Consider the following 27,873-nt stretch of genomic DNA (forward strand, 5'->3'; position numbering starts at 1 on the left):
TAATTCTTTTTAAATTCGTTCTGGGAATGCTCTTGGAGCATTCTCAACTGTTTCTTTTATGATGATGCCACCATTAGAGATTTTTTGTAAGTATCTTTCGGTTTTCTAATAAGAACATGCGAGGCACAGTGGCTCAGTGGTAGAGTGACCATTTCTAGCGCTAGGGATCCCTGGTTTGATCCCTAGTCAAGTACATTTGTGCTGGACAACTTCGTGTCCATGGGTTCTCTCGGGGTACTCCAGTTTCCTCCCACTTTCTCATTCCACCAATTTTTCCACCATCATTCACTTGTTTTAATCATCGTCTCTCGTAGCTTAAAGTGCATAACGTGGGACGTTAAACTGAAATATGTATTTATATTTCTACTAAGAACACTAACATTGTTTCTATGCGGCATTGTCAGCACTAATGCGCGGTGGCTCAGTGGTAGAGCGTTCACCTCCAGTGCTTGGGGTCCCTGGTTCGATCCCAGCTGTGCTGGACAAACACCATGCTCGTAGGTCTTCTCGGGGTTTTTCCGTTTCCTCCCACTTTCTTCATTACACCATTTCATTCATCTCTCATCATCAACGTCTTCTTTAACCTAACCGGCATAACCGTGGGACGTAGAACTTAAAGATTTCATTTCATTTCATTTTTGTCAGCACTGATTTTTAGAAAGAATGTAGAATATTGGCTTCTTGATGACAGCTCTCATTTTCTTTTTATACAGTATTGTCAGCACTAATATTTGGAGTATGTGCGATAATTAGTGCTTATATGATCGGCGCTGTCTTCACGGAGGTTAGAGACAAATGATTAATAAGAATAAATGAGTATAAAAGAAATGATAGACTTAAAGCTTAGGGATAACCTCGAGGAAACACAGGGAAACGATGTTATTCACCACAAAGTCACATGGCTAGGAATCGAAGGAGGAGTCCCTCGCACCGCAGGTGAAAGGATATTAAGTTTTTATCAATTATTTTTAGTGGTCGAAATTTTCATTTTTACACTGGTGCAATTTTCAATTTATACAGTATTTATGTCTTATCAAATGGCATAACACTTCATTAAAGTTCCTTAGACATTAATCTTTCTTTATCAGTAGTAACATTGGTTGAAATCCAAACTATCAGTTAAGGGAATACTCAATTATTATGTCTACATACTGCAAGGAAGACGGTGGCTCAGTAATAGAACGTTCATCTTTAGTCCACGTACCTCTGGTTCGATTCCAGCTCACATCAAATGAGCTTTCTGATGGACTAAAATCGCGTGTATGTTTTTTTCCTCGGGGTTTTCCTGTTTCCTCCTACTTTCTCCATTCCACGATTTTATTCATTCCAAAATTGAAAATATACAGCATTCCGAATTTCAAAATCTAAAACGAAAAACTCATAAAAGTAGAGAAAGGAATGAAGAACGCGGTTATTTCTAGTGATATAGGGAAGAGAGGAGTACATTTGAAAATTTTTCCGTTAATGGTTTCTTGTTGCTATTCAACCACCACTTTAATACAGATTTATAGCAAAAATAACATTTTTTTCCACTTCGGTAACAGAAAAGTTATATCAGTGTTCTGAACAAAAACAATAAAAGTGTGAGTTGTTTAAATCTCTCTCTATCCTATGTGACACATTTGAATTTGAACAGCTGACTTTTTGGTAACAGAATCATATCAAAGCAAAAATTTGACTTCTACTCATCTCTTCATTTTACTATCTTTTAAAGAATTAAAGTCAAACTTAAAAAAAAAATCAACCCATGCTGTTCGGGCTGTTTCCGTTTGCACTATTAGGTTAAGTTAGCTCGAAAATGGAATCCGATTTTTCTTCTTCTTTCAAGTTTACTTTCTCTGGATATGTTATATTTTCCATATACTTCACTCGAATTAAACAATGAAGGCTTTATGCAGAGTCGTTTTGCTTATGATTAGCGTCGTACTAAAGGTCTGACTATTGCAGAAAATATATGTTAATCGAACTCTTTAGTATGGCATTAATAACGCGTCGGAACGACTCTGCATAAGGCCGAATGTCTAACTTAAGTATAGTTGCTTTTTTTCACGCGATCTTCTCTTAGGTGTCCCGACAAAACGTACCAGCGACAAAACGTACCACTTGAATTTTCGCGACAAAACGTACCACTTTTGACGACCTGTCATAAATGACAACCTGTCATGGATTAATTAAAGCATTTCTGACATTTATTCCACGACAAAACGTACCATTTATATAAATTACAACCTGTCTTGGACTAATTAAAACATTTCGGATATTTAATCCGCGACAAAACGTACCACTTCAAGCATTTTCTTTTTGCAGCGTACCTTTCACAGATTATTCTCCAGATCGAACAAACTTCTCTTAAAGGTTCTGTACGTGACAAACGTAACATTAAACACTTTTATCAGCGAGTAAGAGAACACGAGTCTTCCAAAATACATTAGACCAATGTGGGTGCTTACATATCTAACAAAAGAGAACATACTGTTAAGAAACTACTTCCTCATGAACAGGTAAAACAACGGCAGTATAAGGTTGAGAAGAACAGACAGGTAATGTATCGAGTTATCAAAGTGCAGAAACTCATTGGTAAAAGAGGGAGGGTACATTTACAGAGAAAATGTAGCAGCGTATAAACTGACAGACACAGCTATAGATCATGGAAACTTTTTGGATATTATTCCTTTCTTAAGCAAATTTGATCTTCCGCTTAAAAGTAATTTAGATAAGGCCACCGAGAAGAGTCATATACGAGGAAGTAAGCAGGATAGTGGTCGTATAACTTTTACTAAACTCGGTGAATTATGTTTTGAATGCTATCAGCACACTTATCAGAGAAGATATTTCGAAAGAAGTCTCTCAAGCTTCAATATTTTCTGTTCTATTAGACACTACTCAAGATATAGTAGTTTCAGGCCAGTGCTCTGTTATTTTATGATATGTTGTTAAAATGGTTGTTAAACAAAGTATTGTTGTCATTGTAAAATGCATATCTACCACAGGCCAGTGTCCTTGCGGTTTACTGCTGAAAATTCTGCAGAAGTTGAATCTTGATATTAAGAAGTGTATTGGAAATTCAACCGATGGCTCAAGTAACATGCAAGGACAATATTCGGATTTTTTCAATTCACCTATGATCAGTTACACGTGTGATTCAGTTGATTTTGAGTTTAACGACCCTTTTAGCAGCGAGGCTATATGAGGCGGGACATACTGATTTACGGGAAATCCGAAGCACATGAGCTCCCGCCAGGAATCGAACCCAAGTCTCCCACGACAAAGGCGCATACGCTAACCGCTTAACCACTAAGGAACTCCGTTACACGTGTGGTGTTACGCTCATATACTCAATCATGTCATATGTGATCTGATAAAAAATTGCATTGATTCTGTGTCATTGTTCTACTGAATGACTGTGTGATATTTATGCGTGAGTCTTATCAGCGAATGTACGTACATTTGGAAGATCAAATGTTAAAAAGGCGTCTTACAGTTATTGCGGAAACAAGATGGTAGAAAACACACTGTTTTTCAGAAAATGTTGGTAATTTTTCGAACCCAAAAAGTGTTTTGTATATAGAGTTGACCATAGCAATTAAGAAAATTGCTTCTACAGAAAATTCAAACCAAAAGCTGGGTGTAAAGCGAAAGGATATATAAAATATCTTTTCAAGTTCAAAACAACTCGGACAGCACAAATGTTCCTTAAGATATTTCAAGTGACAACCTCTCTGTCAAACTATCTCCAAATAGAGGGTGCTGCTAGTGTAGTTCTATCGGATGGTGCAGACTACTCTGTTCCAAGTGAAAGAGTAGAGAGATGATTTTGAATCCGTTAAGAATGCAGCATTAAGCTTTGCAGAATGGGCCAATAACAAATTTGAAGACTTAGAACGTGATTTCTTTTCTTTCTTTTCTTTCTATTGACCTGTCGACAATTCGCCTTCAGAGATGGACAAAGATTTTCCTGTGAATATGAAGATGAAGCTGCTTCTATCCAATGACCAGGTACTGCATCAACGCATTCAACACAATATTGGACATGGTAGTTTCTAGTATTTCTTCAAGATTCAAGAAGCAATGTGCTTTATGGATTATTTGGACCCTAGACACTTCAACCAAGTAACAGAACTTCCAGACGTGCCTTTCGACAAACTTACATATTTTCTGAAAAACTTCAGTGAAGAAGTTTCCAAGGACACTATAAATGTATTCTCTCGGACTTTTGAAGAACGTGGATATCCTTGAAAGTCGGTCTTGATGACAAGCACAACCGAGAAAAAATGACTGTGCTGATGGTGCAAGTGATTCAGAATTAGGAGAAAATACATTTGTTTACAACGAAAGCGAATGCAAAACGTGTTGCAAAATTGTCCAATGTGCTGATTTTTAATTTTGCAGAATTGTAAATTTTGCAGTAATACTTATCCAGGTTTCCAGCATACAAATGTTTATTGACTTTGCCCGTAACTCAGGCAACATGTGAAAGAAATTTTTCAAAACTGAAATAAACTGAAATACATTACAAATAGGCTAACGAGTACCATGTCTCAGGAACATTTGAAAACATTTATGTTGGTGTCTATTGAAAAAGATGTATTAAAAAATATTTCGAATGCAAAAGTGATAGATACAGTAGCATCAAAAACTATTACACTAAAACATCTGTACTTTTGTAATATAGTATACGCTCTCCTTGAACTTCATATAATATTTTGAACAATTCAGAATAATATACTGATGAAAGAATATCAGGGTTTAATTGTCAATTGATAATACTATTGACTTACTGTAGAAAGAAAATTGTGCAACTTGATTTGTGACATTGAGATGCTGGTGACCCTTGAGGGAGAGAGCGCCCGCGCCCCTCTAATAATACATATCCGTCCCTGGTCCAAAGCCTGTATAAAGTGTGATGGAAATCAGCAAATATTCAAATAGTGCATAAACACACTGCTGAACAAGACTGCACTTATTTAATATAAAAACACATTTACACGTGACGTTTCGATCTTCAGAGTGTACGTCTGATGAGGATCTTGGCTAGAAGATCGAAACGTCACGTGTAAATGTGTTTTTATATTAAATAAGTGCAGTCTTGTTCAGCAGTGTGTTTATTTTTCTGATTTTATTCGCAAGACGTTGACTATGATTGTGTGTCAAATAGTGCATGTGCAAGATTCTTGCTGGTCTTGGTCTGGCTAGAATCTTGCAGGTATGGTCTTGGTGTAGCGAGAATCTTGCAGGCATGGTCTTAGTCTTAGCCTTAGTCTTAGTCTTGGTCTTGCATCGGTACTTTTCTCAGCACCAATCTGTTCAACTTTTAACCTTATTTTGGCCGATATATATACCGTCCTATCAAGTGGTACGTTTTGTCGCCTGACATTATTTGATGGCTGATTGGAAGACTCTTTGCAAGTAGCCCTCCAGGCAAGTGGTATGTTTTGTCGCTTGTCATTATTTAAAGTGTTTTTAGAAAATCCTTCACAAGCATCCCTCAGGGTAAGTGGTACGTTTTGTCGCTAGTACGTTTTGTCGCGTATTCCTTCTCTTATATAAGTAGCACATTTATCTTCAAACTATCATCCTTCCCTTTACCCTACACGACACACGTGATTTTATCTCTCTCTCTCTCTCTCTCTCTCTCTTTGTCTTTCTTTAGGAAACAATACAAAATTCAAAGACAATTTTAAACTATAGACAAAATATTATGCAGAATTTGGGTAAAAGGTGTAGACGCTTGACAATTTGGCATGCCGTAATACAGGATAGCATACAGTTAAGTAGCATTTACGGCATGCATTTCAAATTAATATTCAACATTTAGGAGATAGAATTCGACCGAAATTAACTATGGCTACTGGCGGGAATTTCATTTTTACCCTTTCTATTGTGCCACCTATTAGAGAATCAGGAATATTATGTAGTCATTAGTATATACATGTTCTAACTATTCTTTATTTGAAATTAACTCAACTTCGACTTAAATTGTACATATATATCTTTGTGTTTTAGGCCTCAAATATACCACGGAAATAAAAAAAGAAAGTAATGTGAGGTTTTAAGCCTATTTATTAAATAAAAACCCAACAACTATTATCTGTAATCTGAAATTACATAAACCCTTTCGTTTCATAGCTTACAATGATATATATCAAACGTACTATTGTATGCACTGTATATTTTCTTTGCAATATTTTATCAGCATTACAATAAAAGGTAGAAAGAAAACATTTAGTAAAAAAAGGTATTATGATTGCTCTCAACATTTCGTCGGTGAAGGGGTGAAGTGACGTAACTAAATAAAAAAAAATCGTGATTTTAGTTATGAGCACCACCCATCCTTATTTACCCGGCTCTATCAAACATAAAACATTTACAGCTGGATTCCTTATATTAACGGAGACATGAACTTCCTGGACATGGCATATTAAAAATGAGTAGCACGCTATATCGTTACAGTTGAAAAACTAAATCACTTTTCTGTAAAATTATAAAAATCAAGATACGCCACTTAGCCACTTCATCGACGAATTAAGCATCATCCGTACAAGAACAATAATTGTCAGTCTTTGGTTGAACATCAAGGATTAAACAGCCATTAACATCTTGCAATTCCTTGGATGTGAATTTTACTGCAACGCATCTCCGACCGCACCACTTGGAAGTGAGTTCGGATTCCATACGTGCTATTTCATTTGGTGCCACATCCCTATAAAGACAAGAGAAATAAGAAACTAAAAAATATGTTCAATATTATAGTAATAATACAATTCAAATACGTATATTATCCCATTTTTTTCTGCACAGGAAGGAATAAAGGAAGGACACGTTAATTTGTCAGTAAGAAACGAAAGGTAAAACTTGAATGGTATAACTTATAACTAAAGCCCGGAATTAATGGCAAAATGCCGTAAGTGCCATTATTGCAATTTTCATAATATTTTCAGAAAAAGTAAAATTTCACAATTTAGAAGCAATTTGTTGCCATTGTCACAGGTTTTCTATTCCATTACTCATTATTTACTCATGAATGACAGCATACTACAGATCTGAGTCGCTCTTATCTGGCCAAACGATCTTGGTGTCTGATAATAACTGGTCTATTCCGAATGGAATGTGACAAATGGAGGGGTGGGGATGCTAGTGCGTATTCAGTTCTTGGAATTTTGAAGCAGTGTTCGGTTCTTGAAATGACAAACGAAAATGCTTACTTTCAAGAAGTAGCCAGGTGGGCATTTATTGTGAATCTTTGGCGTGCGTGATACAGAACTAGTATTTATGTGCGTTTCAATATTTCAAGATGCCGAAAGTTGGTCTTTCTAGGCAACAGAAGTTGGAAAAATTGTGAGTGAATTCGGACGTACTGTGTTTTCAACAGACGGTTTTGTACTGTTCTGTAAGTCATGTGAAACTGTGGTTTCCGCTGAAAAGCGTTATTTTGTAACACCATATAAGCACTGCAAAACACTATTCTGCAAGGACACGCAATTCAGCTGGTGAAAAGGTTCAAAATCTTGGAACAGTCACGAATCCCGCTTCGCGTACTAACAGTTTTGCGAATGATCTGTGTGAAGCTCTAATTAACGCGGACATTTCTTTATGGAAGTTAGAAAATGTTTCCTTTAGAAACTTTCTCGAGAAATACACAAAACAAAAAGTTCCAAGTGAGTCGTCTTCGAGAATGACTTACGTTGATAGCGCGTACAGCAGAATTATTGACGATATCCGTAAAAGTGTTGCTGACAAAAATATATGGATTTCAATTGATGAAACTTGCGATATTCTAGGACGTTAAATTACCAACGTTGTAATTAGAACTTTGGGAGGGGAACAAGGCACACAAACATTTTTGATTGCATCAGAAGTTCTGGAAAAAGTAAATGGCACGGCAATTGCACAGCTTTTTAAAAAGAATCGCTGAGTATTCTGTGGCCAGAATGTGTAAAATACGATAAGGTCCTTCTTTTTGTCACAGACGGAGCTGCATACATGAAAAGTGCTGCAAAATCCCTTAAGGTTCTATTCCCACGTATGCTGCATGTCACCTGTCTGGCACACGCGCTACATAAAATTGCAGAGGAAGGTTCGTTCTCATTTCCTTGACGTTGACCTTGTGTCAAATGTGAAAAAGGTATTTCTGAAAGCTCCCTCGCGAACAAGTGTATTTCGCGAATTAGTCCCTGAACTTCCGCTTCCACCACAGCCTGTCTTAACGAGATGGGGTACATGGATTACAGCTGTTCTCTATTATGCTAACAACTTTGAACTCATCAAAAGAATCATTGATACTTTTGATGGGGATGATGCGTCTTCAATTAAGGTTGGACAGAGTTTGCTTAAGAGGAATTCCTTCAAAAAGGAGTTAGTCTTTATCGCAACACATTTTGCAAAGTTACCAGATGCTATTGCCAAGCTTGAAAAAAAAAAAAAAAAAAAAAAAAAAGAAAGAAAGAAAGAAAAAGAAGAGACTTTCGCTAGTTCTCTGAAAACCTTCAATGATACTCTCAACATCTGAATGTTGTACCTGGTGACAAGGGTGTGTACATTCGGCGTAAGTGTGATCGTGTTGTAAGTGCTAATCCAGATTTGGGAAAATTGAAGGACATCGCTAGTGTTATGGAAGGTGATGCTGATACAACTATTGACAGGGACATGGATCCTTCCCAAATTACATGTTTCAAGTACGGTATGCTTCAGTGACATCTGTAGATGTGGAAAGATCATTTTCACATCTAAACTAATTCTTTCTGACAGGAGACAAAGTCTTTCCTTTGAAAATCTTTAAAAAAAAATGTTAATAATTTCAGAAAACAAAAATATGAAAAACCTTTCGTAAGTGAAAATAAGTTGCTAATGTAGTGTAAAATGACCTAATATTTATGCTAATGTAACCGCGTGTGAATAAAATGTGATAGTGTTTTTAAGTTATTGTTTCATTGTTACTACTGAATAATGGCGAATGAATTGTTAAGATGTCGTCCCTTCACGGCTTGTACAAGTTTCCAGAATTTTAAGTGGTAAGTACAAAGTGCAAAATGAAACTTTTTATTCGATTAGTAAACGAATTATAGCCTATTATAGCTTTTACATATTTTAGTATCTATTTTTTCCCCCAAAGTTCGTGATTGCTTGTTTATTTTATTTTGATATTTTACCTGCCATTTTTGGGTGTTTATTTTGCAATTTTGCCAGCCATTTTCGGGCTTTTATTTCGCCATTAATTCCAGGCTTTACTTATAACGTACAGATTTCCTTTTCCCCGTGTGTCCTATGCGCATGGCGACAAAAGTACAATCCTTCTATTCTTGCCACACAGTTTTCGCTATAAACGATACTTTTGCAAAATATGCCTTCTTTCTTTTGTGTTTGTTAATTCCATTAATATTTAGTTTGTCAAACGTAGTTCTTATCCTCTTCGAAATAAGATATTTCCGATTACCCCTGGATTTTGTTCTTTCTACGGCAAATGTGAAATGATTTCAGTGAGGTCAATTTTTTTCTTTCTTAGAGACACAGATAACTAATAACGATATAGCGTATAATATGTTAAGAAATCAGAATAGTCTTTTGGTGTTGAGTCAGTGTTCTGAATACGAATGAAGAGATAGCTAAATAAAGAAATAGCGTGCACAGTGGCGTATTTAGGGGGGTGGCTTCCGGGCTTAAGCCCCCCCCCCGAAATTTTACTTAGTATAGTAAAGTAAATGAAATATCTTGCAGAATTTTCACATTTCCAGGCAAAGCATCCCCCGAAAGTTAGCAAAGCCCCTCCCAAAAAACAAAATCGTAAATACGCCACTGAGCGTGCAGTACATCAATGAAACGTGAAACAAGCATTTGCTAGTGTTGAGACATTCAGGCAATTAGTCAGTCTGGAGTTTAAAGTTTCTTTAAGCAACCAAATTATATGAGATGTGAACTGACAACTTAATGTGAAATCTGTATCGCATGAGCTCTCACCACGAATCAAACCCCAGGTCTCTCACTCGAAATGTGCGTAAAAGATGAACTTTGCGTTGGCTCGCATTGTCAGAACAAGAAATGAAGAAGTTAATTACTTTGCGTTAAGATAGCTCAAAATAATAATTCTTTCAACATCATAAAACAGATAAACAAGTAATTCAGAAACGAAGCACCAGACTGTTGCTAAAGAAAGAAATAATAGCGTTGAAAGTTATTCGACTATGCCTTAACCAAAGTAAGCATGCATCACGTGCCCAAACAGAATCATTCAAGAGGGTTAAGAGTCACAACAAATACAATCTGTTACTAAACGGTTCATATGTTTCTTACACAGTACACAAAATATATATAAAAAAAATATTATTCCAACAGAATAAACATATATCAATTGAATCTGATTGGCGATAAACCACATACTTTTTAAGGCTATAAAAGTCCGTTTTCCTCGAGTTTCTCGAAAACTACATATGAGAATTCACTTTCAAGCGTGTCATTTTCTTCATTAAGATGCAATCTATTGATTTGTATATTAGGAATAGGAATGAGATTTCTTGGATTTCGGGCCATGTTAGCCCATCAGGTATCTGGGGTGATGACGTCCCTTGGCGATCACTCTACTGGAAGAATTGGAGAGGAAAAAGGAACGGGCAAGAAAGAAAGCATCCTAGAACAATTATGGTAGGTATAATCTCGTATTTGCCTGATGGAAATGAGGAAAACCCAGCAAAACCTCTCTTGAGATGGCTGATCTCAATAAGCTTTAACATTTTTTCGACCGAGTGTCTCCTTCAGGAATCGAATTCGGGACTGCTCGCATCAAAGACGACAGCGTAAACAACTACTCCAAGCGGGGCCACTATCGATTGATATATGTCTCATCTTAGGTTACAAAAATTAAAGTTCAAGAGTTCATAATGATTTTGGGCTATATCACATTAACCATTGTCCTCTTACTAATGTCAATAATGAAATGCTTAATTAGTGTATGTTTTAGAAATAGTTTCATCTTAATAAGAGTACAAAATTCCCACATCGCGACGTTCATAAATACACTTGGACATCACCAGACGGAAAAACACATAATCAAATTGATCACGTTTTAGTAGATAGAAGAAGACAATCTAGCATAATTGACGTCCGGTCGTTTAGAGGGGCTGATTGTGACACTGATCACTACCTGGTAGTAGCGATAATACGGGAGAGATTATCGTTGAATAAAGGTAATATTCAATGTCCGAAAACGGAGAGATTTAATTTAAAGAAATTAGAAGAGAGCCAGGTAAGAGAGGAATACCAGATTGAAGTTTCGAATAGATTCTCGGTCTTAGAAGACTCGGAATGCACTAGTGTTGAGGATACGTGGATTGAAATTAGAGATAGCATTAAAAGTTCAGCAATAGAAAAACTGGGACACGCGGAAATACGTAGGAACAAACCATGGTTCGACCAAGAATGCATTAAACTAGCAGAGCAGAGAAAACAGGCAAAATTACGGTGGCTACAAAATCCGAATGAAATAACTACACAAAATTTCGCAGATATCAGGCGGGAAACTTCCAAAACTTTTAGAACAAAGAAACGGGATTTTTTGAAAGCTAAAATTAAGGAACTTGAAGATAATAGTAAAAATAAAAATATTCGGGACATGTATAAGGGGATCAACGAATTTAAGAAAGGCTATCAACCTCGTGCTTATATATTAAAGAAATCTGACGGAACAGTTCTCACTGATACAGATAGCATCTTAAATAGATGGAAAGATTTCTTTGACGATTTGCTGAACACGCAGCCAAAAACTAATGTGCGTGGAGAAAAGGAGATACACACCGCAGAACCGTATATTCCAGAACCCAATCGAATAGAAGTGGAAGCCGCTATAAAGAAATTAAAGAAACACAAATCTCCGGGTGTAGATGAAATTTCGGCTGAGTTAATTTTAGCTGGAGGCGAAAATTTGTGGAACAAGATACACAAACTCATTCTCCTTATCTGGAACAAGGAAGAATTGCCACAGGAGTGGAAAGAGTCAATCATTGTTCCAATTCACAAGAAAGGCGACAAAACTGACTGTAATAATTATCGAGGCATTTCTCTTCTGTCAACATCCTATAAAATCCTTTCAAATATTCTGTTAGCAAGATTGACCCCATACGCAGATGAAATTATTGGAGATTATCAGTGCGGATTTAGACGAAATCGATCAACTATCGACCAAATATTTACCATTCGCCAAATACTCGAAAAGAAGTGGGAATACAATACCCCGGTACATCAACTATTTATTGATTTTAGAAAGGCTTACGACTCGGTTAGGAGAGAAACATTAGGGCTATACAACGTTCTTACAGAACTTGGAATACCGAGAAAGCTAATTAGATTAATTAAGATATGTTTAAGTGAATCCCAAAGTAAAGTCCGGGTAGGAAAATTGTTGTCCACGAGCTTCCACATCGAAAATGGCCTGAAACAAGGAGATGCGTTGTCGCCATTATTATTTAACTTTGTGCTGGAATACGCCATAAGGAAAATCAAAGATAGCAACCAGGGCCTAGAGTTGAACGGCATTCACCAAGTTATGGCATATGCTGATGATGTAAATTTAATAGGGGAGGATAGGAGAACAGTAGAAATAAATGCAGATATCTTATTAAACGCTTGCAGGGACATGGGTTTAGAAGTAAATGCAGAGAAAACTAAATACATGGAAGTGCGTCGGGACCGTAATACGGCAAATTGTGGAGGCGTTAAAATATTAAATAATGCTTTTGATAAAGTGGATACTTTCAAATATTTAGGATCAATATTAACAGACGAAAATCATATTCACGAAGAAATTAAATGTCGACTAAAAGCAGGGAATTCGTGTTACTACTCGGTTCAAAATCTCTTGTCGTCGCGAATTCTGTCGAGGAATTTGAAGCTTAAAATATATAAAACGATAATCAGGCCTGTTGTTCTGTATGGTTGCGAAACATGGTCGCTTACTCTGAGGGGAGAACATAGACTGAAAGTATTTGAGAACAGGATCCTGAGAAGAATATTCGGACCCAAGAGGAACGAGAATGGGGAATGGCGGAAGCTTCATAACGAGGAACTACATAGTTTATACAGTTTACCCAACATTGTTAGGGTCGTCAAGTCTAGGAGGCTTAGGTGGGCAGGTCATGTAGCTAGAATGGAAGAAAGTAAAAACGCTTTCAAAGTCTTGACTGGTAGACCCATAGGAAAACGACCATTAGGAAGACCTAGGCGCAGATGGGAGGATAATATTAAGATGGATCTCGCAGAGATAGGAATACAAAGTAGAAACTGGATGCAAGTAGCTAAGGATAGAAGTCAGTGGAGAGCTTTTGTGAACGCGGCACTGAACCTCCGGGTTCCATAGGCCATAGAGTTAGTTAGTTAGTTCATCTTAATAGGTGAAATGATTAACGTACTGCATTCATTTTTAGGTTTGCAAAAGGGAAACTCGATTTTCCCGATTTTCTCAAAAACTACGCATGAGGATGTATACACAACTCTATAATTTTGTTCAATGAAATATATCAATTGTTATATGGTTCTTTTTGGATTTTTAAAAATTAATAAAAGTTGTAGTTCTAATTTTTAATTAAAAAAGAAGAATTTTTTAATTAATCACGTGAAGTTCTAAACTGTATTATATACTTACTTATGCAATTTGATTTTCAGTTTTCCTTCTAGTCCAGAGCCTTCAACAGTAAACTGTCCTTTCCTCAGAGGAATTGGAAGAGGGTTTTTGAACGATGCCATGACTGAAAATTCTTCTCCTTGAATTAAGTCACCACAAGTCTATGAAGAAAGAAAAAAAAACTTTTTTTTTTTTTTTTTGCGGAAAATTCAGAAATCATTCGTTTGTTAACATCATCGACTTTAAAATCAACAATATCGTTATCATAAACTTATACGTTATCACTGATAGGTCAGTTGCTTTGAGTTGACAAGCTTCTATATACAGACTTTGTTTCTGCACAATCTAATGTCTTTGATTTAAGAAATACGATTTGTAATGTTGCGGTGCAGCAGTTAAAAGTGGTTTCGGAGCAGTGGCGTATTTACGATTTTGTTTCTGGGAGGGCTTCGCTAACTTTCGGGGGGGGGGGGGGGCTTTGCCTGAAAATGTGAAAATTCTGCAAGATATTTCATATACTTTACTATAGTAAGTAAGATTTCGGGGGGGGGCTTAAGCCCGGAAGCCCCCCTAAATACGCCACTGTTTCGGAGTAAGATCTGTTGCTAGGTCTTGGCACGTGAGCTTTTCTAACAATGATTGCGACCAGTTCAAGCCAGTTCTGCACGTAATTAACGTAATGGAATGACTATTGTAGTGTTCTAGATTATGCGAAACGTGTTAATGCACTGAGAAAAAACGTAGGTAGAAACGTAGGTTATATTCGTAAATTCTGTAGTTTTTGGACTTAACGTACAGCAAATGTATAATTGAGAAAGTATATTTTATACGTACTTTACGTATAAGTGTTCCGAATAAACGTACTTTCCGTACGAACGAAAGAACTGTATATAGTCGGTCAAGATATCACATTCAGGTGGACGCATATAACATACAGCTGACGTATGTAACATATCTATATATAGAGCCTATGTAATTTACGGAAGAGTGTTAGATGTAGAGACCTGCACGGGCCGGGCTCGACCCGAGGCCCGAAACCCGGCCCGGCCCGCGGGCCGGGCTTGGGCGGGCCGACTCTGTTATTTCTTTAGGCAGGGCCGGGCTTGGGCGGGCCGACACTGATTTCTCTTCAGGTCGGGCCGGACTGGGGCCGATTAATTGCAATAATTATTGACTTTCATTAAACGATAATTAGAATAAAGGCAAACGTTGAAGAAGTGTGCCCGTGAAAAATGTTACAAAATAAAACTTTTAAAATTTATCGGGCCCGGGCCGGGCTTGGGCCAAGAATTTTAAAAAAACTTATCGGGCCGGGCCTAGGTACATTCGGGCTGGATTGGGCTCGGGCCGAAAAATTCGGCCCGTGTAGGTCTTAGTTAGATGTCATACATCCTGCAACGGCATGTTGTAACATTTAAGCGAGGAAAGTATGGTGCATATGGATAACGTAACACCGTACTGATTTCCGTAGTAAACATAAGGATCCCATATGTTTGTATAGCATACCACTGTCCGGATAACGGATTTTTCTCAATCTGGCTGCAGGAATTCATTGCATCTGGTGAAATGAATGATTCACTGTATTTCATGTCTGATGAAGTATGGTTTCCCTTTCTAACAATGTTAAACCCGAATATCAGGATTTCGACCGATACTAACCCCAGGACTTGGACCGATACTAACTCTCTCGTTATTATAAGATAGGTGTTTGGTATAATGTGTCGGCATGCAGAATAGTCTATTCATTCCTCTTTACTGGCACTATGAACTCAGATTGTTATCTGCAACAATAGTATAATAATATATAATAACAAGAAAATTGTAATATTCAATTTATTCTAGAAGACTATCGTGTAAATCACAAGAAAACATAAACTAGGTATACATAATTAAACAGAATAAGTTGTAGTTCTAAATTTTCTTTATTTGGACACACAGTAATCAAATGCCATGCAGAAAGTCTCGGAATAAGATGTATAACTCTTTTAAAGACATATGTCGTGTCATATTCCTTTCCCTATCTTGACTCACATTATACGTCGTGTAAATCACATTATGTTGCAATGCTGCCGTCTTGCCAATAGTAGTTAACTGCAGTACAACGTATAAAGAATCCACTGATAACTCAATTAATGTATTAGGCGCCATGTTAAGCCTAGGAGAATGTAAGATAAGGATGATAAAAGCAAAATTATGAGATACGTGTATAAAGTGTACTTGACTGGAATAGAAATATATCAAATGAATGGAAAATTAAAGAATATCAATCAATTTGGTTTAGAAAGGAGATTTTTTAAAAAAATGTGACACAAAGTATTTACTGTCCTTGAAACAATGCTGACATAGTAATATTTATTACAGAGGGTAATTCTTATAGCGAAAGAAAAGGATTGGCTGAGAACCACAGAAGATAGGAGTTTTTCAAATTATGGCGAATACCTGCCGTAGGGTAGTTATAATAATCTTATACACAGCGGCAGCGAAATGCACAGCATTTATAATTATATTATCTCGAATACTACATTTCCTTCCGAACATAGGGTTATTCCTATAGTTTATACTTAATTACTTAAAGAATATGTCTTTTTATAATTAGATTACTTGTAGTGTTGTAAACGAACAACGAAAACACTATTAATATAGAGAGAAAGGTGTAAAAAAAATGTAAATAATACATAAATATTCATACCTCAATTTTGATTTCAGGTTTCTTAAGCTGAAAATCTTTCCGAGCAAAATATTCGTATTCTGTTCCATGAACATGGGCCAAGCAAGAAATATTGAAAAGACATCCGTCCAGTAGTTTACTGTAGTATTCATCAAACGAGACATCCAGTAGTACCTTCTCCTCTGTAAAAGTACGTAGAAATAATAATAATAATAATAATAATAATAATAATAATAATAATAACAATAATAATAATAATAATAATAATAATAATAATAATAATAGACAAATACATTATTACAAACATAGAGGTAAAGTTATTTTGATTTTATCACAATTTATTTTCGAAAGTGGAAAAAAAAAAAAAGTGATGATAACTACTATCCGCTCCGTCTTACTTAGGGTGATTTGGTGCTGTGTGTTACTGATGTATATATTATTTTAGTTCATTACTAGAAGCATCAACTTGCTCTAAAAGATCATATAAAACTAAGAAAATAAGACCTTGAATGAGTGACAATAACGTTGGAGAAATTATGTTAAAACGCTGCAATCAAGAACCATTAGAAAATTAACAGAAGCATTGTTTGTCAGCATAAGCGATGATTGGCGTGCTTGCGGAATCAGTTCAACTATGTAAGTGTAGATATATAACTGACTTCTGGATCTGTGGATGCTTTGGTCGAACAGAAACCAGATCTTTACGTCTAATTCAGAAGATGTAATACTGCCTAATACTAAACCTAAATAGTATGCTATTAGAAGTGTTTATTTGAGCATTGTTTATCTTACGAAATTACTCAGATTGTCATTACAGTAAGGCTTAATCTATGTATGTACTTAAGTATTACAACCTGTTTCTTATAAGAACAACTATTAATACCAACACCTCAAATTTAATCTATGCAACGGTAATAATGTATTAGGGTATTTTATTTGATAGTTAACTGTCGTTATATGGCTATGTGCTATTGGTGCAGTTTTACTATACGGATATACAAATTGTAAAATGTGGGCAAGTCCTTAGTTTGAAAATTTTATATGGAGAACAGAATCCAACTAACCCCTGAGGGGTTTCTAACCCGTTTCTACTACTACTCCTACTCCTACTACTATTACTACTTATACTATGGATCCGTATAGTAAAACGATTATTATTTATTTCTTTTGGTAGCTGAACTGACCTTGTATTATTATTTAATTTTATGATCATGCATCGTAATTTACGGTGATAAGTTCACAATCTCCCATAAAAAGGCTCTCTTGTTTGTGACAGCATTGTACATAATTTTATCTTAATAATAAACTGTCTCATGCTAATCCTAAAAATAAGATGTCACACAAATAGACGTCGCTACCTCTGCTATCGCATATTAAATCGTACAGGCATTTTGCCAATTTAAAAATTTAAGTACTGAACGGAGATACCGGTATATCAAACTATGCATTATAGCCTGCATGATCTACTAATTTAGAGGTATTTTTCCGAAACAAATGCTGAATTATTTTTTTATTTGAATTGTTTCATATTTCCTGTATTTTTGTATACATTTTGTTTATTTAGTAAGCAACTTTCGCAAGGCTGTAAAAGAAATTCTCCTTCGTTTGATTTTGCGTAATCATACACTTAGTGACTATGCTCGTACATGATTTTCTCTAGCATAAAAGTGAACTATTTACCTGCAATGGAATTGTGATGAACGGTGTTTACAGGGAGTTGCTGTATACAATAAGTCTGGCCATTGTACTAGTCTAACTTTAACTCAATCTTATCAACCCCTAACTCGGATCCTAACAATCCTGATAGGAGGCCGATAAGAAGGTAACAAGCGCAACGGAATTTATAATACCAAAGTTTTAGAAGAAAAGAAAAGAGTGTAATTTAGAACCAAGATTTTGCCTTCAGAAGATGCAGCACGGATAGAAGAGCAAAGAAAAGAAAGAAAAAAATCTTGATTACGGATATTTTGAAACATTACTTCGAAGAAAACAATTAGTTTGCGTAATACTGGTTTCAATTACCTTTTTGACTTAAGCTGCTATTCAAACGTTAAATAATCTAAGCAACGTCTCTTAAAGTGTACATTTATTATTTAACAACTCAACATTCGTTATCACAGTATGTAAGTATCACAGATCCAAGTATCACAACAAGTTTAACACATTTGCAAGTATCAGAATGAAAAGGAGAAAATCAATTACAATTACTGAGTTTAGTATAAGCTCGAACAGGTTTCACTCGGTTAACTTTTAATTCAACATTCTGACAGATTTTAACGGATATATTTCTTCCTTTGAGTTAACTAATTATTCGCCAAAAATATAGTTCCATTTGACTTGAATGGTTAATCACCGAAGGTTTAATTTTGGTTAACTTTAATAGTTATGTACTGTAGATTTGAAATGATCACTAAGGGTTTCGTAGTTCCAGAATTCGTATTCACATTTAGCTGCCTAAATACTTTCCACGAAGTTTACACATACTCATATTAATCACAATCAAAACCTTATACTTTTACATATAACATTACATCCATATTAAATATTAAACAGGATTATTTAATATGTCTTGCCGAAGCGCGTATCGGGACCCGGAAGTGCGAATAATTCAAAAACTGGTTCAGGCGTCACCAGAACGAAAACCAATGGAAATAGAGAATATTCATGTATCAAGTAAGTCGTCTCTGTTCCAAGACAGCGCAATACCAACAACTCTGTACTACTAAATTAATTCGGAGTCACATCTGAAAGCACTTAGACAGCTACTTCCATTCAACTATTAAATCCCTGCTTATTCCTTGAAACTAACAATTCAATGCTGAGGTTCGAAGTGAAACTAGTTATAGGCAGCCGACGTAGCATTTAACAGAACGATGGAAACAAGGGTTTCTTGACCTTCACAAAACATAATTAGGAAGGATGTTTGTAAATATCAAATTATCAAGTGGATGAAAAATAAACTAACTTGTATATTCACGAAAGACAATTATTGTTTAAAAAACACGAGCGAATATTACTCATCTATTACGCACTAGCAATAACTATAAAGACATTGGGACACAGAATATTCTTGCGTGATAACTGAATTCGTAAAAGAGAAGACAAGACTTATAACATTACAATTAAAGATACATCTAAACACTAGAAAATACTGTAATGCAATAAGGTGAATCATTTACCACAACCAGCTATATCTCACACGAAGACGGAGAGAGAGAGACATGAGGAATGAGAGCGAGTTAAGCGGGATGATTACGGGGTCCGGCGTTGAGCCGGTAGCCAAGGTAGGGAATTCCTCCCATTGGAATCTAATTTACTCAGCCATGCTGAGATAGGCCATGTATGAAGTGAAACTGAACATAGTTAATATTACACTTAAATGAATACGATATTCTGAATATTTGAGTTGCTATTTAATTTGGATTGGCAGTCGATCTACGAAATCTTTCTAAGGTATGCTTAATTATGTTAAATTTTGATAGGTTATTGTCCAATGACACGAAGACAGTACAACAACATGATATCCCAACACAAATTCCTTCAAACTTTTTCCTTTCCGGCAACCTTCTTACTTGAACATCCCGATAGATAAATCTAAGCAAAAAAAAAAAAAAAAAAAGTTACCTGAGCTGCTGTTACATTATGTTGTAGCCAAAACTGCAAAAACCATCATCATATTAGCCAAAAGTCCTATGCGGTCTAACGAATCCTCACTGTAATTTAACTTTATCAATTCTAATCAACCTTCCAAACAATCCCTTTTATGTGTAAACAGCACACTTAAACTTTAAACAACAAACACAAGCAATTCTCCATCGGCATGATTACTCCGGATGTTTTGCTCTTACGAAGAGATTGGGCGAATATTCAGGAGCTGTACCATCTTGTTTCTTTGTTGCTTTGTACACAGACTACTCTTAACACGACTTAAGCATCGAAATCGAATACAATCGATTGTTACCCTTTCCTTTCTAAAGACAATATTCTTCGAAAACATTCAAAACATTTAAATGAAGACTAAATTATGAAACATACTTATTGATCTAACATAGAATATAAGAAATACGAAATAGGGAAGAAAAGAATAACGAAAAAATAAAAATAACACAAGTATAGAGTACTGCATCATTCCATACTAGATACAGCTTCATTCTGTTCCCTCTCCTACGCATTCGAATACTCTGAGTGTGCAACTTGGTTATGATTGACTAAGTAGATAAATGGGAAATAATACTGACAAACTTATGAAGAAAAAAACATCAAACAGCGAGACACATAGAATAGCGAGACAAATCATTCCGCTGGTGATATATTGCCCGAAGATTCAATTCAGTAGGACCAGGAATGTTTTTCTTATTCTTTCTTTTTGTTTCTTCAACAATACTAATTTGAGAGGTTGTCTCCTCATTTGCATTGTTTTTATCCAAGACTAACCTTTACTTGATAATTATGAATATTTCTTTGTTTTCATTATGCCCAACAAATTGGTTTAAAAATTTGGTTGTGCATAATTTAGGAACCAAATAGCTGAATATCATTATATTTCACAAACTTGTATTGTGGTCAAGATCTACCGCCATTCCAGGTTTCATTCAGATAGGGTGTGTTTGATTAAACTTGGACGATATGCGAGTGAAGTGTCTTTGTGATCGAAATTTAAAAACAAAAATTTAGCACGAAAAAACTTTTAGAATGTTTCTTTTAAGTAGTGAAAGTGACAAATATTGTATTATAAGTGTGCATTTTAGGCATTTAAACCGTCATTACTCAATCTGCAAGAGTATTTAGCTGCTGTACATCGGACTTTGTAACATATAAGCCATGCATTATTAGTTACTAGTTTAGTAATATTTTAATGAATATTTTTGAGTATCTGGTTTTGCACCGAAAAAGCTTTTTCGATTATCATATTTTTCTGTCGTATATGCTTATTCCATTTAGCGGGAATCTCCAGTGCGATTGATACGCTCCCTTTATAGGCGCTCATAGTTATGCTGGAATGTCCCCTGGAAGGAACTAAACATTTTCTGGTCCGCTACCCTAGCAGTACAGTTACATAGCAGGCATATGCCTATCGTGTTCCCTCAGGTACATGGGAATGTGTCCATTATGTACCTGGGGGAACGTGCCTAGCATGTTCTAGGTATGTTCCCCATACCGTAAGCGTCAATAAACCACAAAATTACTTCCCGAAAATATGTTAAATCGCCTATATGCATAATATGTTTACATTAAGGTGTCTAAAAAGCACTTTAAGCAAGTAAAAAATGTACCCCAGGGTGCGCGGAATACGAACCACATATCTTTGGATTAGTAGCCGCGTACTCTTCCGACTTGGCCACGAATTCGATGAAGAAAACGTCTCTTGTAGAGGGATAAATTGTTGAGGTTTTTTGAATTTGGCTAATTAGACTGCTCCTTTAACCGCGTATATTCGACGATAACCGTTCGGAATCAGATAAAATCTGCTCGCCATGTAATTTTATAACAAAATGACGAGTGTCTATTTACTTTATTTCATGGATCTTCCATATTCACTTTCAAATGATCAATGACAGTTGTCATCTAATAAAGTTGGTGCGTTTGTTGTTTCTAGAAATCGCTTAGAAAAAGAAGCAACAAATGCATCAAAAGTGGGAGATGAATTTAGAACACCTAAATGGTGCATGCGTAGCACATCTTGTGCTGTTAGGGTACTGTGGATATGAAGGGCATATTCATAACTTAGTTTCAGAACTCTTAAATAAACTAGAAATATCTGCGAGTGATATTTATAAAATCAAGTATATAAAACTTAGAAAAATCGAATATACTCATAACGGTGTTTATGTTAACTCGCTGCAGTTGCTTGTACTGTTTGAAGACTTGCTTTGGATTAATATGGCAGAAACTTAACGTAAGTAATTCCTTTTCATAACGTCTTTTGTCTTGCTTTAAGGCTAGTTATGTTCGTATTTGTTTAAATACTTCCCATAATTGCCGGTAGCATTTTCTAGCTTAATATTTTGAAAGCATTACTTCTGCCATACTACCAGGCATGGCGTGACGAGTTAGAACAAGATAACTGTTTATGGGGCAGAACAGTAAATACATTTGGTTGGTTAATAATTTAAAATTCGACCGGGTCAAAATCGTTGTTTGTTTCTATAATTATATAAATCATTTTGTTGAGTTGTTATATATAAATCATAATTCATATATAAATCATTTCTTGCTCAGCGAATACTTAAAAGTTAAACACAGTGTTTGTTCACTTTAAATTGATTGATAGTCTTGAGAATTATTTTACAAAATTTCTATTCTACTATTAATATCGAGGTACAGTAACTGTTTTTTCGATAGCGACTATATTTGAAGATTACGTATCCTTTACCATATTCAGTGTGCTTACATATCACTGAAATTAAGTTGGGGGAACCAGCTTTGGCGTTCTCCTCTCCCACCCATACGGATGCATTATTTTTCGGAGCTTTAGTCACGGAATGGAAATTAATCAAAATTGAAAGTGGCGTATGGTTACAACTTGACGGGTTAAATTTAACTAATGGAAACGTCGAAGCCAGTCTGTCCTTAGTTGAGTTATCATTTCATTGCCTCTAAACCCAATATGTTCACAGACACATATAAAGGTGGTCTGAAAATTTCTCCAATTGATCCTAATCATTTTCGCTCTCAAGAGACTGTTTAAAATGCCCATGAATGCATTGACTACTACCACTGCGTACACAATTATAATGATTGATTGCAAGAATTATGAGAATATTAGCAGCGAGACTATGAAATACTGTACATTGGAGGAAGAACATATATTTATCAAATTCTTACGTCCTACTCTTCTGCGAAACAAATATCGATGAAACCAATGAAAATATGACGGAAAGGGGAAATAAGTGCGTACTATGGATGTTCAGAATTTGTCAGGAATTGTTTATTTAGAAAGAACCTTAAAAATAGATTAACTTTGGATATAGATTCTCTTTCACGGTAAGCATACTGGGAGAAAACTCGTTAGGAAATAAGTTTGGTAACAAGCAAATACGTGAACATAACCATTATAAATCCAAGGAAATTTACTTTAGAAATAAAAGTACTATATAAATCTTCTAAAGACCTCATTACCTTCTCCTGATTTCATCTCCTTTTCGAACTTCAAGGCTTTAACTTCCTTCTTAGATCTTCCAGTATAGAGCTTACTGTCCACTCGAACGGTCAAAGAGACCTTACGATCTTTATCAAAACTCTCGTTCTTAATCGTAACCTCCACGCTGAAAAGTAACAAATATTAATTTGAGATAATTAAGAGATATGTCCAAAAAGTAAAATCGGGCAGTAAACACAAAGTAAGAAAGGGTAGTATACACAAGGAAGAAAGCAGAGTAAACACAAAGTAAGAAAGAACAATAAACCCAAAGTACGAAAGGGTAGTAAACAGAAAGTACGAAAGCGTAGTAAACACAAAGTAAGAAAGGGGAGCAAACCCAAAGTAAGGAAAGACATTAAACACAAATAAGAAAGGACAGTAAACACAAAGTAAGAAAGGGGAGCAAACCCAAAGTAAGAAAGAACAGTAAGCACAAAGTAAGAAAGGGTATTATACACAAAGAAGAAAACACAGTAAACACAAAGTAAGAAAGAACAATAAACCCAAAGTACGAAAGCGTAGTAAACACAAAGTAAGAAAGGGGAGCAAACCCAAAGTAAGGAAAGACATTAAACACAAAATAAGAAAGGACAGTAAACACAAAGTAAGAAAGGGGAGCAAACCCAAAGTAAGAAAGACAGTAAGCACAAAGTAAGAAAGGGAAGTAAACACAAAGAAAGAGAGGGTAGTAAACAGAAAGTAAGAAAGGACTTTAAACACAAAGTAAGAAAGCACAATAAACACGATAAAAAGGGGAATAAACTCAAAGGAAAAAAGCGCAAAAAACACCATCGGAATCCAGACACTTGTCATTACTAGCCAATTGATTACTGAGCAGGAATATCTTTAGTTGTAAGAAGAGATGAAATCCGAACTATATGGCGTTTGCCGATCTTCTGCCTCGTTCCACTGGAATATGTTTTCCCAGCTATAGAAAACCATTTGAAGCTTCCTTCCGTTAGGTTGTAGAAATAAAATTTTACCGATATGAAATGAAATGAAATGAAATCTTTAAGTTTAACGTCCCACGGATATGCCGGTTAGGCTAAAGGAGACGGTGATAATGAGAAATGAGTGAAATGGTGGAATGAAGAAAGTGGGAGGAAACGGGAGAACCCCGAGAAAACCCACGAGCACCGTGTTTGTTCACCACGAAGTCCACACGGCGCGAGCTGGGATCGAACCAGGGACCCCAAGCACCGGAGGTGAACGCTCTACCACTGAGCCACCGCGCCCCCAATTTTACCGATATGTCTTCCCTCAAAATGCATCATTGATTTTGTAAAATATTTTGTTACAACGTTTAATATTTTTGTTATGAAATATTGCACAAGATCGTTCAAACGTTCCTGGAAGTCTGAAAATAATTCGAAGTAAAGAAATTTCGGATAAGTGATCGCACGTGTGATTTCTAGTGTTTGGAAATTCTGTTTAATAACTACCAAGTCTGTGATGAATGTTTTAGGGGAGTGAAGGATAATACTGTACGCTGGGATTTGCGAACTCACTAATTTCCAGAAAATAACATCACCACCAAGTAACTGTAGTCAGTGCTGTAGTCCTAATATTTTTAGAGGATATACACTGTTTTGTGATCATCTATGATTGTCTTAGAAGACATAGAAGGCATTTTTAATTAACAACGTAAAACACATGTATTAATTAATTCAATTAAAATATGAAGGACGCGTTACTATTTTATAGTCTAAAAGCATGTCATGCTATTTTCTTGACGACACTCCTTACTTAAATCACAAAATGGATGTAGGTAGGGAGCGGGGCAGAAACAACTCACTCCAAGAAGGAACAGCAAAAAAAAAAAATAATAATAATAATAAAAAATAAATAAAAAAAATAAAAATAAAAAATAAAATAAATAAATAAATAAATAAATAAAAGAGCGCCCGATGTGCCAGCAATAAGAAAATTGTGACCAAATTTAACTCTATAAAATCATTAAGACATGAAGTGTTTTGTGAATGAATAGGTTCTGTATTGCTCAAAGTTACATATTAACATTGGCGTGACATTGACAAAATTCATACCTTAGTTTAAAAATATCGGTCAAATTTAGTTCTTTTCAGCAGAGAACGAGGTTTTAAGCAATTGAAATATCACAGCTGTCAACCTTCAAAACGCTTGGATATCCTCTCAGAACACAAATGCGCCATTTTGCATCGATCTATCCCCTCGTCCTAAAACTAACAATTTTATGTTTTGGTTCCTTCCTATATAATAACATCCAAATAATAGTAGCTAATAACAACAGTAACAATGAGAACCTTCAATAAAATATAAGATGTGACGCTAACCTTGATAAAGTCTTCTCCGGAAGCTACTAGCGTCCGTTTGCTCAATAAAACTCGAAAGTGCAGCTTTTAGTTGTCCGCACACTGTCACTAGAACACTTTCTTTAAATATCTTAAATGTCACTAATAACAACACGAAACATAGAATGCGTGAACAAAATAGTTTGAACACCCACCATTAACTTCCTCTGGAATAATAAATTCTTCCCATGGATCAATTCACATCTCTTAACTTGAACCTACTCAATACTTATCACATAAAAACTCTTAATAATTAAATTACACTGGTAAAAGATTTTTAAAAGTTTGATTAAAATAACTTTATAAATATTATTAGTGACATTCAATACTTTAGTTTTCTTCCAGAGTTCCGGTTTACTTTAAAACTCTGCAAAGCGCATCTTTTGATTCTTCACAACAAATGTCACTAGCGCGTTTTGCACACACGAACTCTTGATTTACTGTCATTTGCAGCACGACAGTTTTGAAGCCACGTGTTCACACATTTGTGAGACGTGCACTGATCAAGTGGTGGTCCATTTGATTTGATGAACATAAGGAGACGTGAGTTTTTTTCTTTTTTTTTAGTTCTTTTCAACTTTGTTCTTCATTGTCGTTCATAAAGTGAATTTCTTTTCCATCTTTGACCTTTTCCAGATTTTGAAGTTCTCTTTTCCCGCTTGTGACATTTAGTTTTCACACTTTCTTTACTCTTATTAATCTTTATTATTTTCATGTTTTCTATCCCTAATTATAGTTATTACTTTTTTACATTTTATTGTTTTTATTATTTTCACATTTTCCATCTCTATATTGTAGTCATTACTTTTTTCACGTTTTGCTACTTTTTTATGTTTACACTGTATAATTTTCAGTACTTGTGTAAATTGCCGAAAAGTCTCTTCTAAGATGCTGGTAATGTTTGTGTGTTGTGTATGTGGCGTTTACCAGAAGAAGACAGTACGGTTCTCATTTAATCTCTCTGTGACATAGAAATTATCGCCTAAATTCCATCCATCAATTTTAGTGTTTCTTCCTTCCCTATGTTTTCTTTCTTTTTCCTTTTTCTTTCTTTTTTCTTTCTTTCTTTTTTTTGTTATCATGATCTTTTGTTAAGTCTTTTACGGTAGAACTCAATTTCTTTGCAAGTAATTCTTTAACTAACTTCTTTCCCAACATCTGGAAAAATACTATCAAGAAACTGACCAAGAGGAATCTATAACGGCTGTTCTTTTAACCGTCAGATTGTGTTATTTTTCTTTCTAAAAATACTAATTCTAGCTTGGAATACATGTGACAACATCTTCATGAAGTAACCAGAGCTCTATCATTCACTTGAGCCCAGACAGTGTTGAGTGAGACATGATTGCGTGTAATGTGTTATATGGTCCGTTTCGAGTTATGAAATGCGAGAAATGGATGGGTGGTAAAAAATATAAAATATATGGTAAATTTTGTTTTTAAGCTTTGGAAAACGACTACAGTTATGCACGAAATATTTCAGTTAGCATTCGGGACACATCAGTTAGTCGCGCAAAGACCCTTCAGTTCTTTTTACGTTTCCAAGGTGAAAATTGCCTATGGAGGATGATCCCCGTTCTAATTGCTCGTCCGTGAGTCGGAATGGAGAGAAGAATTGCCTGAACCCGTAGTGATCTATATAATCCCACTTGGACACTGGTGTTTGTTGATTACATTTTAGATATCAGGAAGTATTTGCTGACAATACTCCATACATTACGGTACATGCTTTAGACTTCGACATGACCAACGTGACATCTAAAAGTGCAATATGACAATTAAAGAGTACTTCATACCTGAAAGGTGAACCAATGACCACGTCATCATTAATGAGATTCAAATCAAAGTCAACATCGTGGAATTGTTGGTTGAGATAGAATTGACTAAACTCATGATTACCATTTTTTCTCAAGGCTTCAATCATAGTTGATGCTTCTTCCTCACTTCCTGAAAGAAAAAAACGGAATATAGAAATGTAGTGTGTATACTGGTAGTAATGAGTTGCATGCTTCTTTTAAAAAAGTAGAAATGTATAGTTAGGAATTCCATTATATTTCTAAGTTTAAATTCAGTAGAATATCTATTACAAATGTTTCATATGCGAAGACATTGAAATAATCATTGTAAATTT

At 35.5% G+C, this 27,873-nt stretch overlaps 1 protein-coding gene across 1 annotated transcript in view; it reads right to left on the reverse strand.

The window, feature by feature from the left end:
- Positions 1 to 6,042: 6,042 nt before the first annotated feature.
- The window catches only part of LOC145687629 (annulin-like), a 73,593-nt gene continuing 51,762 nt past the window's right edge, over positions 6,043 to 27,873 (reverse strand). The window contains exons 10-14 of the mRNA XM_081761097.1: positions 27,539 to 27,689; positions 23,391 to 23,536; positions 16,293 to 16,453; positions 13,625 to 13,764; positions 6,043 to 6,700 (exon numbers count right to left, since the gene is read on the reverse strand). Of these exons, the coding sequence (XP_081617223.1) occupies positions 6,523 to 6,700; positions 13,625 to 13,764; positions 16,293 to 16,453; positions 23,391 to 23,536; positions 27,539 to 27,689 (776 nt within the window). The 3' untranslated portion in view covers positions 6,043 to 6,522. The remainder of the gene's footprint in view (positions 6,701 to 13,624; positions 13,765 to 16,292; positions 16,454 to 23,390; positions 23,537 to 27,538; positions 27,690 to 27,873) is intronic.

Source organism: Thermobia domestica, chromosome 1, assembly GCF_964235325.1.
Source record: "Thermobia domestica chromosome 1, izTheDome1.hap1.1, whole genome shotgun sequence".
NCBI lineage: Eukaryota > Metazoa > Arthropoda > Insecta > Zygentoma > Lepismatidae > Thermobia > Thermobia domestica.